The sequence below is a fragment of the Sus scrofa genome, chromosome 9 (genome assembly GCF_000003025.6).
Source record: "Sus scrofa isolate TJ Tabasco breed Duroc chromosome 9, Sscrofa11.1, whole genome shotgun sequence".
NCBI lineage: Eukaryota > Metazoa > Chordata > Mammalia > Artiodactyla > Suidae > Sus > Sus scrofa.
The window spans coordinates 47,456,974-47,473,166 of record NC_010451.4 but is presented as its reverse complement, the minus strand read 5'-3'; the positions used below and the strand labels follow the sequence as shown (position 1 = coordinate 47,473,166).

Below are 16,193 nucleotides of genomic sequence, written 5' to 3'. Positions count from 1 at the left end.
TGAGCAGTATTATTATTACATAGTAATCTAAATGCAAATAAGTCCTTCATTTGTGCGACCATACCACATGTTGATTAACTCTTCATTTACCTGCCATGTAAAAATGCTGCATTTTAACTGCCAAGTCACCTTCATGTCACATTTTTCTCTCAGCGAGGCTCCTTCAGAGTTATCAGCTACAGGATCAGGACAAGCTGGAATAAGGGGTGCTCCTTCTCCCCAAAAGAGCAAGATCTGCAATCCCTTCACTTCTGAGGCATAAGGAGAAAAGAGCTGGTACCAGATTAAGTCTATTCATTTGCGTGGTATGGGACAGATTTTGCACTGTTCCAAAACTCAAGAGCTAGCTTTTTCTTTTTCTTTTTTTTGCACCAAGCCACTTTTTTTTTTTTCTTTTTTTAAACTAAGCTTTTGCTAAAATCAGCATTGCCCAGCATTCTCCTTTGACCACAGTTTTGTTGGAAAGAAGCTAACCAGTATTTCAGGGATACTGATCATAGGGGAAAAAAAAAAAAAGAAAAAAGAGATGGAGATGTTATTGCCAGATTATGCTCATGTCCAGCAAATCTCCTTAACCAAATGACAGTCATTTTAAAAGACCTATAGTTAGCATGTCTTTAAAGCTGCTTTTCCCAGGGCAATGATGACCTCATGTGGTTCCAACCACTCAGTCGTGCCTGGACAATGACATCCACTTTCAAAACCACTCATTAGGCTAGGATTACAAGTGACCATCGAATGGGCTGACACTTCCTACTGACCTCCAGTCTGGACCTCAGCAGCCCCATACCTCTGCTCATCAACTGAGCTACTTGGTCACCACTGGCCTCAGTAACACAATTGAATGAATAAATAAACCACAAACAAACAAATAACACTTTTTTTTTCATAAAAGCCCTAGATTAAAGACCTGAATTAATAAAACACCACCTCTGTCTCTATATGATACACAACAGGGTATTTCCTTTATTGACAACAGGGTTTAAAGAGCAAACAAGTCATCTGCCCAAATGATCTGGCAGGTGCAGATTCTTGCTTTTCCTAGGTAAGATGAGAGACTGTTGCACTAAGAAATATTGTTTCCTCCCCAAACAGGCCTTGTCATAATATACTGTCCAGAGAACATGGCACCTTTTCCAGAGAAAAAGTAGTAACAGGACAAACACGGGATGTATCTGAAATGGAAAAAAAAAAAAAAAAAAAAAAATAGCCTCATCACCCTGAGGCCAGGACATTTGGTCTTTGGTTCTAGTTTGCAGTATGTATAGCAGAGCTGAAACCTGAACTGGCATCTCGAGCCCGGTGGAATCCACATGGTAAATCCCAATGGAATTCAGTCACAGCCTCTCATGCCTAGGAGATTAATGCACAAAAGCCCTGAGAACTGGCATAGTTTTCCTGGTAGGGCAGAACCCGTACAACAGGACTCGGTAAATCTGCCTGCACCTCATTCATCTCTCATCCAAAGCTCTAGCTCTATGGTTTCTGTGCAGCAATAAGTAAAGAAAGCAGGCCTGAACTGCTGTCCGTGGAAAGGACTGTTTGCAAGGTCAGCCCGTGGCTGGCATCTGGGGACTTTGTCGAGAGAGCTCCCACATTAATGCTAAGAATGGCTCACTGGGCCTAAAACTGTTTGTGCAAACGAAACAGTTCACAGTGAATACCTCCTTTGCTTCTGGGAGTCAAGAAAAGGCTGACCTCTGCACGCCGGGCCAAGGCTACCTACATGATCAACCCCCAGTTAAAACCTTGGGTACCAAGTCTCTAGCAAGCTTCCTTGATAGACATTTCACACATATTGTGAATGAAGCATTGCTAGAGGAATTAAGCACATCCTGTGTGATCCCCCTGGGAAAGGGCTCGGGAAGCTTGGGCCTGGTTTCCCTTGTACTCTGCTCCAGTTCCCTTTGCTGATCTCTCCTTGTATCCTTTGGCTCTGATAAATCAAAGTTATGAGTACAAATAAGGGCTGAGTCCTATGAGTATTCCTGGTGAAGCCCCAAGCCCGAGGGTGATCTTGGGGACCTCAAGTATAGGAAGTCCTCTATGGTATATACCAAGTAGATGGTATAGGGAGGCTCAGGAAGTAGCCCCCTACCACTGCCATAGTTTCACTCCCATCCTTCTCTCATCCTTTTACCCCACCCCCAATTTCAAATCCCTGATCTAATGCTCGGAATGCCAAAGGCATGCATCTTCCTGAAAGTCCCTTGCGTTATAATAAATGGGGAGCATTTCTTTCAGTCGCTATGTGGAATGCAGGAAAAAGCAATTGTTGAAGGAGTCACTGCTCAAAGGAATAAAGAAGAAATAGCACTAATCTTTTTTGAGTTCCTTTCTAAGCTGTCTAATCAGCAAGCCTCCCGGGGACAGAGGAGCTGGGGTCACCACAAACTAAAAGGAAGCAGATCTGACTGACTTACACCCGCTGCTGGGTAGTCTCACTTTCTATAGCTGCACTGCTGTAGAAGTCAGAGTTTTAATACTGGGATGTGTTCAGCTTGAAGACCAACCAAAATGATCAAAACATTGAGCCCTTTTTTGAAACCTAAGTTTGTTATAAGCATGATTCCATAATAGCCATATCTCCAACCTGGTTCCCATGGCTGACTTAACCCATTCCAGTGTCTGGAGCCAGTCTTGGCTAGTGCATCTTGAGGTGTCCGTTATGTCTCAGCTGCCGTTCCTCACTCCGCCGGCTTCTCCAGGCATGGTACTTCTTGATGCTTTTCCTCCATGCAAAGCGCCAGATGCTAAACATGAAACACCAAGAGACAACGTACATCGCTACTCCCCCAACCTTCACAAACCACCTGGGCTTGGATGAGACCATTTCACAGAAGAGGAGGCGAGATCCTACGCCAATCCTCACGCCAGTGAACAGAGCCACAAAGAGGAAATCCACCACATCTCCAGTGAAACTATGGTAATGGCCCGTTTCACGAAGAAACCAGCGCATCTGTAGCAAGGGATTGGTAATCTCGCTTCCAAAGAGGACTGCATTGACCTCTGTGCCTGACTCTCCAAGCACCAGGGCCATGATGATGCCCAAGATACTCAGTGTGTGGTGAGCCAGCATCAGGGCACCCTCAGACTGGAAGTAGATGCACCAGCCCAAGTCGAAGATGAAGTAGCCCAAGGTGAGACAGAGAACGTGCACTTGAAGAGGTGTATTGGGAGAGCCTGAAATAAACCAGGACAGAAATAAATTGAGTGGCTAGGAATTGTGCTGTCTTACCCAAGGATCATTTTTTTTTTTTTTTAGGGCCGCACCCGCACCATATGGAAGTTCCCAGGCTAGGGGTCAAATCAGAGTTGTAGGTACGGACCTACACCACAGCCACAGCAAAGCCAGATCCAAGCCGCATCTGCAACCTGCAGCACAGCTCAAAGCAACACCGGATCCTTAACCCACTGAGTGAGGCCAGGGATCCAACCTGCATCCTCATGGATACCAGTCAGATTTGCTTCTGCTGAGCCATAACTAGAACTCCTACCCAGGGATCTTATGCTGCTCTTTCTCCAGCCTTTTCACTCGCTGAGTACAAAAACAATGGCAGGCCCATGCTTTGTAAGGACAATCAAAAAAAGACTAAAATCTACCACTGTGGTCTTTATCAAACCAAACAATGTTACAGACCCCAAAAAATGTTGTTCTGATAAATCAGATCTCAATGAGTGATGTGAGTACCAACAATTATTTCAGCATCCTCTCTGTGTAGCAAGTTATTTTGTTCTTTTGATTAAAATCCTACACAGTCTTTTTCTTTTCTTTCTTTCTTTTTTTTAACCAGCTAAATGTCGGTTTCCAGACTCTTTTTTTCCCCAGGGCTGCATCCGCAGCACAGGGAAGTTCTCAGGCTAGGGGAACTGCAGCTGCCAACCTACACTGCTTCCACAGCAACGCCAGATCCAAGCCACATGTGCAACCTACACCACAGCTCACGACAAAGCTGGATCCTTAACCCACTGATAGAAGCCAGGGATCAAACCCGCATCCTCATGGACACTAGGCAGGTTCAATACCACTGAGCCACAGTGGGAACTCCCAGACTCTTTTAGTTATTCTTTCCCAAATGTCAGCTTAATTTCTTAGCCTAATAGGTTAGGTTATTGGACACTGGCAGCCCTAACCTGTCTTGAAAGTGGACTCTGCAGAGAACCCCAGAAGTTAGTATGTTCCGACATTCAAGAACATAGGATGCAAAGACCTAACATGTTTGAGTTCAGTGAGAATCTTCATATAGGAGTTTCTGTTGTGGCTCAGCAGTAACGAATCTGACTAGTATCCATGAGGACGCAGGTTTGATCTCTGGTCTTGTTCAGTGGGTTAAGGATCTGGTGTTGCCATGAGCTGCACTGTAGGTCGCAGATGCGGCTTGGGATCCTGCGTTGCTGTGGCTGTGGTGTAGGCGGCAGCTGTAGCTCCGATTCAACCCCTAGCCTGGGAATTTCCATATGCTGCGCCCTAAAAAAAAAAAAAAAAAAAAAAATGCCCAAAAAAAAAGACTCTTCATAAAGCTTAAGAGTTGCTTCCTATCAGTTGGACAGTTCGGGGGAAAATTCAGAAGCTCAGTATGGGAATCTAAGGAAATTAGAAAAAAAAAAAAAAGAATCTCAGGAATTAAAAAAAAAATCATAGTTGAAGAGACTCATGGACTGAATTACGTCCCCCCAAAAGTCATATGTTGAATTCCTAAACTCCGGTACCTCAAAATGTGACTGTGTTTTAAAATAGAGCCTTTAAATGGGTAGTTAAATTAAAATAGGGTCGTTTGGGTGTTACCCTTATACAGCAAGGACATTAGGACTTAGGCACCAAAGAAGACCACAGAAGACACAGCAAGAAGGCAGCTATTTGCAAGCAAAGGAATGAAGCCTCGGAAGAAATCAAACCCGCCAACACCTTGATCTTGGACTTCTAGCCTCTGGAATTGTGAGAAAATCAGTCTCTCTTGTTTGAGTTACCCAATCTATAGTATTTTGTTAAAACAGCTCCAGCAAATGAATTCAAGGGGATACAGTTCCTATATTCTAAGAAGTACCACTTGTACATCTTAGTACATTTTTAATTAAAAATTAATACAGATGCCCCAAATAATAAGGCATAGGTTAAATAAAGGATGGTAAATGCACACAGCATAATATGTAACAACTGAAAAGGATACAGAAGATATATATATATACACAGACGTGGAAAGATGATGTCCCTTGAATATAAAATCAAGTAAAAACTGCAGGTTACCAAAAAGTATGTATAATACAGTCATCACTTTCTGGGGGTGGTGGAAGATGTTGATATTGGCTTTTTTTTTTTTTTTGCTCTTTAGGGCCACACCTGCAGCATATGGTGGTTCCCAGGCTAGGGGTCAAGTCGAATCTATAGCTGCTGGCCTACACCACAGCCACAGCAATCAGGATCCGAGCCAAATCTGTGACCTACACCACAGTGCATGGTAATGCCAGATCCTTAACCCACTGAGCAAGGTCAGGGATTGAACCTGCCACCTCATGGTTACCAGTCGGATTAGTTTCTGCTGTGCCACAACGGGAACTCCAATATTGGCTTTTTAAACACATTTCAAGTGATTAAATTGTAACGAGCAATTAAAATGTTTTAAAAACAGTCATGAAAAGCAGAAGCAAGAGGTGACACAATATCAGAGTTAACAATCCAGACAGATGCAGACTCCCTATATACATTATAATTGTAATTATTCTTCCATGTTCTTCAGTATTATACAAATTCTGTAAAAGTCCCATCCTTCTAAGACTACCCCCAAAACATAAATTCCTAAGGGAAAATTCTCTGATGTCTCCCACCTACCTGGGTGGGTAAAAGGCCAAGGGCCATCAATGAAGCCAATGTAAGCTGAGAGACCTATTGAGAGGACTCCGTGGGTGAATGTAACCAGCCGGCAGCTCCACTCATAGCTTCGGTGCTTATTCAGGCGACAGAAAGAAATGTAGAGGGAGAGCCAGCCCCCCAGGCTGCACAGCACCTGCAGACACAGAGCTAAGGCCATCCTACGGTGAAAAGACCAAAACCAGAAAGACAAAGGATGCACCCTAAGAAAACAGCATTGGGTCATTGGGTCTTCATTTCTACTATAACATCGGAATTTATAGCACAAAAACACTGCCTTCACAGAAGCACTTCTTCCTTATCTACACAGCCAAGAGCCTTTGACTAAAGTGTGACTGTATTTCTGATTCTGCCTTCCTTAGAGATAGCTGGTCAAACTGTAAACTGAAAAGCAGGAACTCCATTCTGAGTTAGTAGATGGTCTGATATAACATGTTTTGATGAGTAAATTTCAGTAATAACCCCTGTGATGACTGACCTTGGGCTACAATACACAAGTAATATAATATGTGTATTAGATAAGGTGTTTGTATTTCAAAAATCTCAATAAGAAGCTCTCAGGAAAAAATAACCCTCCACCACTTGTGAGCTCTGCTAGAAGTCATATGACACATGGAAGTCTGATGTGGTTTTAAGCTGATATTAAACTCAACTGAAGTTTGGGTTTGGATCACAGGTTTATTAGTCAAAATCGAAACTAGATATAAACTTAAAGATAAAACTAAACAAAGCCCCAGATATTTTGTAAGTGGGAAGAAACAAAACAAAACAAAAAACCCTCCTAGTTCTTATTCAGTTCTGAAAGTCCACTCAAGAATTGACAAGAGAGAAGCAGAATTTTGAGGTAAAAGTGGGGGGTTTTCACTGAGATAAAAAAATATCTTTAAGGTAATTATTTAATTAAAAGTGAAACAAAGTCAGAAAGCTACACTTTGAAATTTTCACTGGTGATAAATGTATGAGGACAAGAATGAGCGTAATGGAGTCGATAGACAGGATAAAATCTGAAAATAACCAAGATGTCCTTATTAATATTTATTAGCTCCTCTATTGAAAGTACAACAAAAAATGTAAAAAAACATTTCAGATATGTCTCATCGCAGCAGAAATTTTCTGCATGGCTACACTTTTGCTTAACTCTATTCTGACAAGTGAAATAGTATCTGCAGACCAACACACTTCAATACACAAGCCACTCCCAAGAATGCTATCCAGAGAGGGCTTTATGAAGGTCAAGTGCTGTTCAGCTTTCATGTGAAATCAGATTTCTATTCATGAAAACAGTAGGTGCTGATCTCTGACCAGAGTTCCAATTCTGTCTCTGACCCTAAGTAGCCATAAGAGTGTGGACAAATGACTTTCATATCTTGAGCCTGTTTAAAAAGGGGGGGGGGGCGATTAGAAAAGAAAAAAAGGATTGAAAAAACTCTATAACCCGGCCCAGTTCTGACAAGGAGTTCTGAGATAATTCTGTAAAACATCCAGGCCCAATTTTCAGAGCAAGGGCCAGAAGTACAAAGTACCCAGAGTGAAAAGAACTGTCCTCTCTCACTTCCTTCTAAAGGCCAGGGTCACCGGCCAGTAATGCGGATCAGCTCATTTGGATATGCCGATTAGTATTTTTAGAGCCTTCTTCCCTGAATCCTAATTCCCTGGCAGAACAGAAGAAACAGTAGCCCATTTACAAAAAAAATACTTAAATAAAAGAACAGACATTTGTAAATGGCACATACAACTCTGTGACCTTGGGAAAGTCACTCCATCTCTGCATTTCAGCTTTTTACTATTGGGTGAAAGAAAGCAAGGTATTCAGATGGCCGACGGCCATTCCAACTCAAAATTCCCAGGCTCCTGTCCTCGCTCCTCCGGTCCAGGGCCACATACGGGAGGAGGAGCGCTGGGCGGGCCCACCTGGCTCTGCGCCCCGGAGCAGGCGTGGCTGGAGCTAGCAGCACCCTGACATCTGACCGGCACCGCGAGCGCATCTCCCCGGGAAGTGCCTACCCACTGCGGCCACGCCCGGCTCGGGCGCACCTGGACCCGGACCGTTATGCCAGCAACCCGCCTGGTGCCCAAAGACCAGAGGAGCCCTCCTCCCCTCAGAGACCAGCCCAGGCCATCTGCCCTCTCCTTTCCCCGCAGCGGGGCCGGGCGGGCCGGGGAGCCCAGCTCCGGAACCCAGCCCGGCTGCGAGAGGTTCGCGCAGCGCAATTACCTGGCCAAGCGCCCCGGATAGCCTTGGGCGCCTCGGTCCCAGCGCTCAGGGCCCGGATCTCAGGAGCAGGAAGCAGCGGAAAGAAGGAGAGAGGATGAGGCTCTGACGGCTGCAGAGGAGGAGTCGGGGGTCTAGGGGCACCTGCTGGCTGGGAGGACGGAACGCAGAGCCAGAGCTGGACCGTGGGTGTTCAGAAAGCTGGTGGGAGGGTCCTCCTTCCTCGCACAGGCCTGGGAGGGGCGGGGGCGGGAGAGTATGGTGATGACCTAGTGGTGACGTGAGACCTGTGGGCTGTTGCCCTTGCTTACTTGTTTGCTTGCTGTCCGTCTGTTTGAATAATTACCCATCCCTCTGCCCCATCTAATCCCCACAGTGGGACAGCCCATCCAAAAACCAGTTGTAGAGCACCTACTAAGTGCTTTCACCTCTACTAGGCACTCTGAGAAATGTAAGGCATTGTCCCTGCCCTCATGCTTGAGTCTAAGTTGTGAAACTAGCACACAAATAACTAATTTCCAGGAAAGTGCCCAGGCCTGAAAATTAGAAGTTATATATTCCTTCTCATGTCAGTCCTTAGCAGTAGAGTGTAAGGCTTAAAACTAAACCAGGATTGAAGTTCCCGTCGTGGCGCAGTGGTTAACGAATCCGACTAGGAACCATGAGGTTGTGGGTTCGGTCCCTGCCCTTGCTCAGTGGGTTGATGATCTGGCGTTGCCATGAGCTATGGTGTAGGTTGCAGACGCAGCTTGGATCCCGTGTTGCTGTGGCTCTGAAGTAGGCTGGGGGCTACAGCTCTGATTCAACCCCTAGCCTGGGAACCTCTGTATGCTGTGGCAGCGCCCAAAGAAATAGCAGAAAGACCAAAAAAAAAAAAAAAAAAAAAAAAGAGTAAACCAGGCTTGGTTACTGACCAAATATTTTTGGGCAAGTTACTTAACTTTTCCGTGCCTCCATTTTATCATCCATAGAATGGGGATAGTAGTAGTAGCTGTCTCAGAAAGTTATTGCAAGAAAATTTTATACATTTTACTTGTGTAAAGTGGTTACAACAATAGCTGGCACATGGAAGTCATTCTACAAATTTAATTTAACAATTAAATTAATTGTTGCTGCTGTTACATCATTTGAGTAAATCCTTTCTCTTTCTGGATCTGTTTTGATACAAAGAAAAGTAAATTAAAAGATACGATCAAAGTTAAGTGTGGAGGGACAAATGGGCTGAAGAGGGCTTGCTTGACCGGGACAAGCAATGATGGGCAACTGAGGGGCCCAGACATTCTTAAAAAGAGAAGACCTTGAGCAGAGGTGTGAGCGGTTACTACTCTGGGGAATAGTAAATAGTCTAGTTAGGGCCATTTGTCCTGCCAGGCCCCTAAGAGTAAGGATCACACTGTTTTCACCTTCGGTTCCCTAGTACTTGGTACAGAGGCAGGTACAATAAATGTTTGCTGATTGAATGAATGAAAAATGAGCCTGGAAATGTACACTAGAAACATATTGGGGCTCCTAAACCTTAATTATCTTCTAGACTACTTGGGAAGTGTTTTCAAAATACCCTTTGTCCAGACTGCACCCTGAAGGTTGTGCTTTAGTAGGTTTAATGTCAGGCCCAGGAATCTGCATCTTTTAAAACCTGCCCATAGATCTTTCAGATGATTAGTCACATTTGGGAAGCACTGATGTTAGAGGACCTTAAATAATTGATGCCAGCCTAACAAACCAGGCTGAGGTATTTTATTGTGTGGATAACAGGAAAACTATGATGATATTGGGCAAAGGAATACTTTTATCATGTTCTCCAAGTCCTTTTTCTAAGGAAGTCCGGCCCAAGGACGAGCAAAATCTGCATCACCTCAGAGTTTGTTAGAAACACAAAATCTCAGACCCTACCCCCAGATCTACTGAATCACAATCTGCATTTTAACAAAGTCCCCTGTGATTTGTATGCACATTGGGGCAGAGGTCCTGAGCCTTGACAGTGCAATAAAATCACTTGAGGAGGTTTTTGAAAAATCTCAATTCCAGACAAAGTAAATCAGAATCTGTGCAAGTGTCAATATTTATTTGTTTGTTTTCCAGGTAATTCCAATGTGAGAATCACTGCTATATAGATACACAATGAAATCAGTATAAGGTGAATTGGAGAAGACCGCCTGTCACAAATGGGTTGGAATAGACCAGATAGGAGGTAATGGAAGGAAGTCACATCCTTCTTTCTGGAAGGAAGAAAACAAGAAAAATCCATTTCACTAAATTAATAGTATGCATAGTTCAACCTTTTCCCCATTTGTTTTTGTTGCTATATATTTTTTTCCTTCTAGTATCTGAAGCTGGAATTATCTTCTTGCTGCCAACGTTTCCTAGGAAAGAACAGGGTATATATTAAAGGCTTCAGGGGGAGTTCCCTGGTGGCCTAGAAGTTAAGGATCTGGCATTGTCACTGCTATGGCATGGGTTCGATCCTGGGAACTTTTGCATGCCCCCCACCACCAAAGGCTTTAGGAGTCTAAAGGCTGAAGGGATAAGGGAAGGTGCTAGTTCTTCCAGTGAAGCCTTTATTAGACCTTTGTCCTTGGTGACTGGGATTCCAAGTTCAAGCTCCATTACCTTGCATTAAATTTTATTAATTTTCACACCTTTGGCCACAACCCTTGTTCCACCAAATGATATGCTTTTCAACAGCTGCGTCCCCCAGGGCTGTTAGGGAGAGTAGGGGACAGGAGGCTCTCCACCAATTTATTTGAAAAACAATAATAATGTATCAGGCATTGTTCCAAGTACTTTATATGGATTAACTCATTTAATTTACAACTCCACAAGACAGTACAGTTGTTATGCCCATTTTACAGGAGGAAACTGAGGCACAGAGCAATCAAGGAACTTGCCCAAGGTGACATGATTAGTAGGAGGCAGATTTGGGCTATGAATTCAGCAATATGGAGGTCATGCTCTTAACCAGCAAGATAGGCTCCCTCCATTCACCTAGAATCTCTTACACATGGTCCTAGATTTTTCTATATTCACAGTCCTAACCTCAGTGAAGGACATTAGAAGTTGTTTAGAGGTTGAAAGAAAGAATTCAACTTTTAAAAATCTGAATTGCTGTCATGTACTAGTCACAATGCTAGTCATGGCGATATAGAGAAAACGTCAGATTCAGCTACAAGGAGCTCCCCACAGTCTAGTGGGAGAAGCAGAAGAGTCATCAGAGGCAGCAATGTATATAGCAGAGGGATGCAGAGTACCCAGGGAGGAGAGGCGCTGAGCTGACAACCTTGGGGCTCAGGACAGGAGTCCTAACTTGAGTCTAAACTCATCCTCTGAGTTGGACCAAGAGGCTTTAGTATTAAGAGCCCACAGCTGGCCCACCATTCTTGAGTCAACTTTAAGATGGAAGTTTGAAAGTTCAAAAGAACAGTAGCACTAATTCTTTTTCCCTTTCTTTCCCTCTAGAAAAGGACTGGCTGTTGCTCTTTGATTCTCTTTTGCCTAATTCTTAGGTTAGATCCTGAAGAAGCCAACCAGGCTTCCATGAAACTTGACTGGCATAAGGAGCTTTACAGAATCTTGTGGACATGAGAAGTGATTTGGTACTCACTTTTAGGTTTGGTTCTGTTCCGCAACTGTCCAAGGCAATAGACTAGAGGTTGAGCAGTAGACTATAATTCTGTTTATTTGTTTCATTAAAAACCATGGTTGGAGTTCTCGCTGTGGCTTAGCAGGTTATGAACACCACTAGTATCCATGAGGATGCAGGTTTGATCCTTCGCCTTGCTCAGTAGGTTAAGGATCCTGCTTGCCATGAGCTGTGGTGTAGGTTTCACACACAGCTCGGATTCTGCATTGCCATGGCTGTAGTGTAGGCTGTCAGTTACAGCTCCGATTTGACCCCTAGCTTGGGAACTTCCACATGCTGCAGGAGCAGCCCTAAAAAAGAAAAAAAAAAAACATGGTAAATAGACCCCCCCCCCCAAGATATAGGCAACTGATTTTTTGACAAAAGAGCAAAGGTAATACAAGAAGACAAAGATAGTGTCTTTAACAAATGAAGCTGGAACAACTGGGCATACTCAAGTGAAACAATGACCCTAGACACGGACACTAAATTAAGTGAACATGGATCACAGACCTAAATGTAAAACTATAAACTCCTAGAAGAAAGCACAGGAGAAAACCTAGATGACTCTGGGTAGGGTGATGTGTTTTTAGATACAATACCAAAGATAACCCCCATGAAATAAAGAATAAGCCTGACCTCACTAAAATTAAAAATCTCCTGTTCTGCGAAAGACAGTATCAAGAGGATGAGAAGAGAAGTCACAGACTGGAAGTAAATATTTGGAAAAGACACATCTGATAAAGGACCATTATCCAAAATATATAAAGAATTGTTAAAACTCAACAGCAAATAAAGAAACAACTCAATTAAAAAATGGACAGAAGGCCTTAATAGACACCTCACCAAAGATACACAGATGGCAAAAATTTGTGTGAAAAGTGGTTCCACATCATGTCAACAGGGAAATGAAAATTAATAAAATTGGGTTGTGATGATCATTGTACAACTATAAATGTAATAAAATTCATTGAGTAAAACAAACAAACAAACAATGAGAAACCACTATACACCTACTAGAATGGCCAAAATCTTGAACGCTGACAGCAAAGCCTGGGAGGATGTGGAGCAACAGGAACTCTCATAGCACTGTTGGTGGGAATGCAAAGAGAAAATTTACTTTCTCATCAGTGGTACTGATAATGGGGAAGGCTATGAACATGTGGGGGCAGGAAGCCACGTTGGAAGACAGTTTGGTGGTTCCTTACAAAACTAAGAGAATGAGTTTACCACACGATCCAGCAGTCACACTCCTTGTTACTTATCCAAGAAAACTTATGTCCACACAAAAACTAGCATGCATGCAGATGTTTAGAGCAGCTTTATTCACAATTGCCAAAATTTGGAAGCAACCAAGATGTCCTTCAGTAGGTGAATGAATAAATAAACTGTGGTACATCCAGACAATAGAATATTATTCAGCATTAAAAAGAAATCAGCTATCAAGCCATGAAAAGTCATGAAAGAAACTTAAATGCATATTATTAAGTGAAATAAGCCACTCTGGAAAGGCTATATATGATTCCAACCATGTGACATTCTGGAAAAGGAAAAACTATGGAGACAGCAAAAGGATCATTGGTTGTAAGGTATAGCGGGGGAGAGAGATCAACAGGTAGAACACACAGGATTATTAGGGTGGTGAAAATACTCTGTAGGCTATTATAATGATGGACATACATCCTCATGCTTTTGTCCAAACCTGCAGTCTTTGCCACACCAAGAGTGACCTCTAAGGTGAAGTGTGGACTTGGGATAATTGTGATGTATCAATATAGATTCATTCTTGGTAAGAAAATTTACTTTCTCGTCAGTGGTATTGATAATGGGGAAGGCTATGAACGTGTGGGGGCAGGAGCCATACAGGAAATCTCCGTAGCTTTCGCTTAATTTTGTTGCAAACAACCTAAATGTCCATTGATGGAGAAGTGGATCCAGAAGATGTGGTATATATACACAATGAAATATTACTCAGCCATTAAAAAGAACAAAATACCAGCATTTTTAGCAACATGGATGGACCTAGAAATTATCATGCTAAGTGAAGTCAGCCATACAATGAGACACCAACATTCAATGCTTTCACTGACATGTGGGATCTGAAAAAAAAGGACAGACCAAACTTCTTTGCAGAACAGATGCTGACTCACAGACACTGAAAAACTTATGGTCTCCAGAGGAGACAGTTTGGGGAGTGGGGGATGTGCTTGGGCTGTGGGATGGAAATCCTGTGAAATCAAATTGTTATGATCATTATACAACTACAGATGTGATAAATTCATTGGAGTAATAAAAAAATTAAATTAAAAATAATAATAATAATTTAAAAAAGAGTTAACCTTTCATTACTTAGATACAGACTCCCACCTTGGATATTATTATTTGCAACAAATGTTTAATCCCAATTTTAGTTTTTTTTCCCCTTCAGTCATTACATTTTCGAAAGGCTTCCCTTCCCCACAGATCCACGTTTGCCTCAAAAATGGTAACTTTAAATTTTTATTAACTCAAGAGAAACCACAAGGGTAGCTTCCTTACCCCTCAACCCCCCCATCAAAAGTCACCATCCAGGAAGTTCCTGTTGTGGCACATCGGAAACAAATCCGACCAGTATCCATGAGGATTCGGGTTCGATTCCTGGCCTTGCTCAGGAAGTCAGGGTTAAGGATCGGGAGTTGCCTTGAGCTGTGGTGTAGGTTGCAGATGCGGCTCGGATCCCGAGTAGCTGTGGCTATGCTGTAGGCTGGCAGCTACAGCTCTGATTCAACCCCTAGCCTGGGAACCTCCATATGCAAAAAAAGTCACAGTCCACTCCAAAGCCAAACATATTTGATTTTTAAAATCACTCCTTCTTAAACATCCATCGCTTCCACTGTGAATGACGAATAACGGTCCTTCAGTATATTTGAGAATATGAGCTGTTAGCCTCAGCTTCCACATTTTAAGTATCTGAATGACCTGACCTCAAACATTCACCATTCTCTCTTACAGAAGGAGGAAACCAATCTCCTGACTATTCTGTCCTCAGGGTTGTTCGGTCAGAGCAGCAACTCTGAACTCTTCAGAGCCCTGTATTGATGTCATCTCAGCATCGGTTTGGGGAGTAAGAGACTTAATCTACCAATTTGAAACATTTCCCCAGCCCATTTCATTATATGTACTCATATCTCCCCCCAATAAAAGACACAGAATAATCTAAACCTCTTCTTATCCATAGCGGAATAGTTTATATCATCACTATACAAATTTATTTAGGAACAGAGAGATTCCTCTGAATATCAACATTTTCTTTGATATGCAGTCTTTAAAAAAAAAAAAAAAAAGGTTACCATTTCTGGAATGGCTTCATGTTGCATGTCTACACACTGGCCCACAAAGAAGGAGGCTCGAGAGAGAATGTTCCCGTAGAAATCAGCAAGGATTCCCAGCCCATGTGGGAACTCCTGTGGAAGCTAGCGTAGTATTTCACACTTTGGTATTTTTTTCCTTTCTGTTTCTTTCTTTTTTTGTTAAAGAAGATAAAATATTACAGAGACGTCTTCAAAATTCACACCTGAGTTAGACATTTGGCTGGAAAATTCCACATTAAGAACATGATCCAAAAACAGGAAAGAGCTATATACAAGTATTTTGCCAGCATAATTGTTGTGTGTTTGTGGTCTTCCTTCTGCATCAAGAGAAGGAAGAGAGGATGAGCTAAGAAGAAACACAGGGAAGGAGAGAAGGAACAAGTGCTCCTGGACTCTGGGGCAGACGGAGCAGACAGAAGAGCACCTGTGGGCTGAGACATGTGCCCAGGGGACCGAGGGCAGCTCAGCCTTCTGAAAAGAGGAGGGAACTTGGAGAATCCGGAATGGATCTGGTTCTCAAAAAGGGGGCGGGGCTAAAGAGAAAATGGGATGAAATGAAGATTCCATCAGAAAAACTTGGCCGAACAGAGAAAACATCAAAACTTTGGTGGAGACATCAGATGCAAATCTTTCCAGAGTCTAGAATCTGTTTGGAGATTGTGGCTAAGTTGAAAAGCACTATCTCCCCTCTGGACATCTGGCACCAGGCAAATGGCTGTGCCCAGAAGGCGCTGGAGATGGGCTGGAGCACAATGGCAAGAGGTCCTTCCTAAAAAGACCACGGCCGCAGGGATGCCGGCTGCAGTATTCAGAACTAGAGGGTGAGGGCACAGGCAAGGAACGTGAAAATGGTAAACTCCTAGGAGGGGTGTTCATTTCAAGAGCACTAGGAGTTAGCACACGGTTCAATCACAGTTTGGATCTCCAGAGGCCCTTGTTCCTGAAGAAGGCAAGCGTTGGGGTTCATTGACAGTGGGGATTCTTTTCCACTCTCCTGAAAGTAATCAGTCCATACAGAGAAGGCGTGACTGCCTTCCTCCAGTGGGGAATAACAGGGCCAGTGGCACAGGAGAAACTTTTTGGTCTCAGTGGAGGTAGGTGGGATGATTCCATCGGTACCAAGATCTAGAAGGAAGAAGGAAACAA

The 16,193-nt window shown here is 43.2% G+C and overlaps 2 protein-coding genes across 7 annotated transcripts in view; both read right to left on the bottom strand.

The window, feature by feature from the left end:
• TMEM136 (transmembrane protein 136) lies at positions 348-8,327 on the bottom strand. Of its 4 annotated transcripts, none has more exons than XM_021062988.1 (3): positions 8,082-8,327; positions 5,828-6,027; positions 348-3,183 (listed from the first exon to the last, which is right to left on the bottom strand). In XM_021062988.1, the coding sequence occupies exons 2-3, from the start codon at positions 6,024-6,026 to the stop codon at positions 2,645-2,647; spliced, it is 738 nt and encodes a 245-aa protein (XP_020918647.1). In that variant the 5' UTR covers position 6,027; positions 8,082-8,327; the 3' UTR covers positions 348-2,644. The 4 variants fall into 4 exon arrangements, with proteins under 4 accessions (XP_020918647.1, XP_020918649.1, XP_020918648.1 ...); XM_021062990.1 differs by having other exon boundaries at positions 5,828-6,016; positions 8,082-8,271; XM_021062989.1 differs by lacking the exon at positions 5,828-6,027 and having other exon boundaries at positions 8,082-8,323.
• Positions 14,902-16,193, bottom strand: part of POU2F3 (POU class 2 homeobox 3) — an 81,414-nt gene continuing 80,122 nt past the window's right edge. For all 3 annotated transcript variants that reach the window (XM_021062978.1, XM_021062979.1, XM_021062980.1), the window contains exon 13: positions 14,902-16,172. In XM_021062978.1, coding sequence (XP_020918637.1) covers positions 16,133-16,172 — 40 coding nt within the window. In that variant the 3' untranslated portion in view covers positions 14,902-16,132. The remainder of the gene's footprint in view (positions 16,173-16,193) is intronic.

Bases quoted from the DNA above. Each gene is read 5' to 3' on its own strand.
- TMEM136 (XM_021062987.1), bottom strand. From the start codon at position 6,092: ATGACCCAATGCTGTTTTCTTAGGGTGCATCCTTTGTCTTTCTGGTTT. The intron at 3,184-5,827 runs GTAGGTGGGAGA...GGTTTATTTCAG, and splicing joins TTGGCCTTTTACCCACCCAG to GCTCTCCCAATACACCTCTT.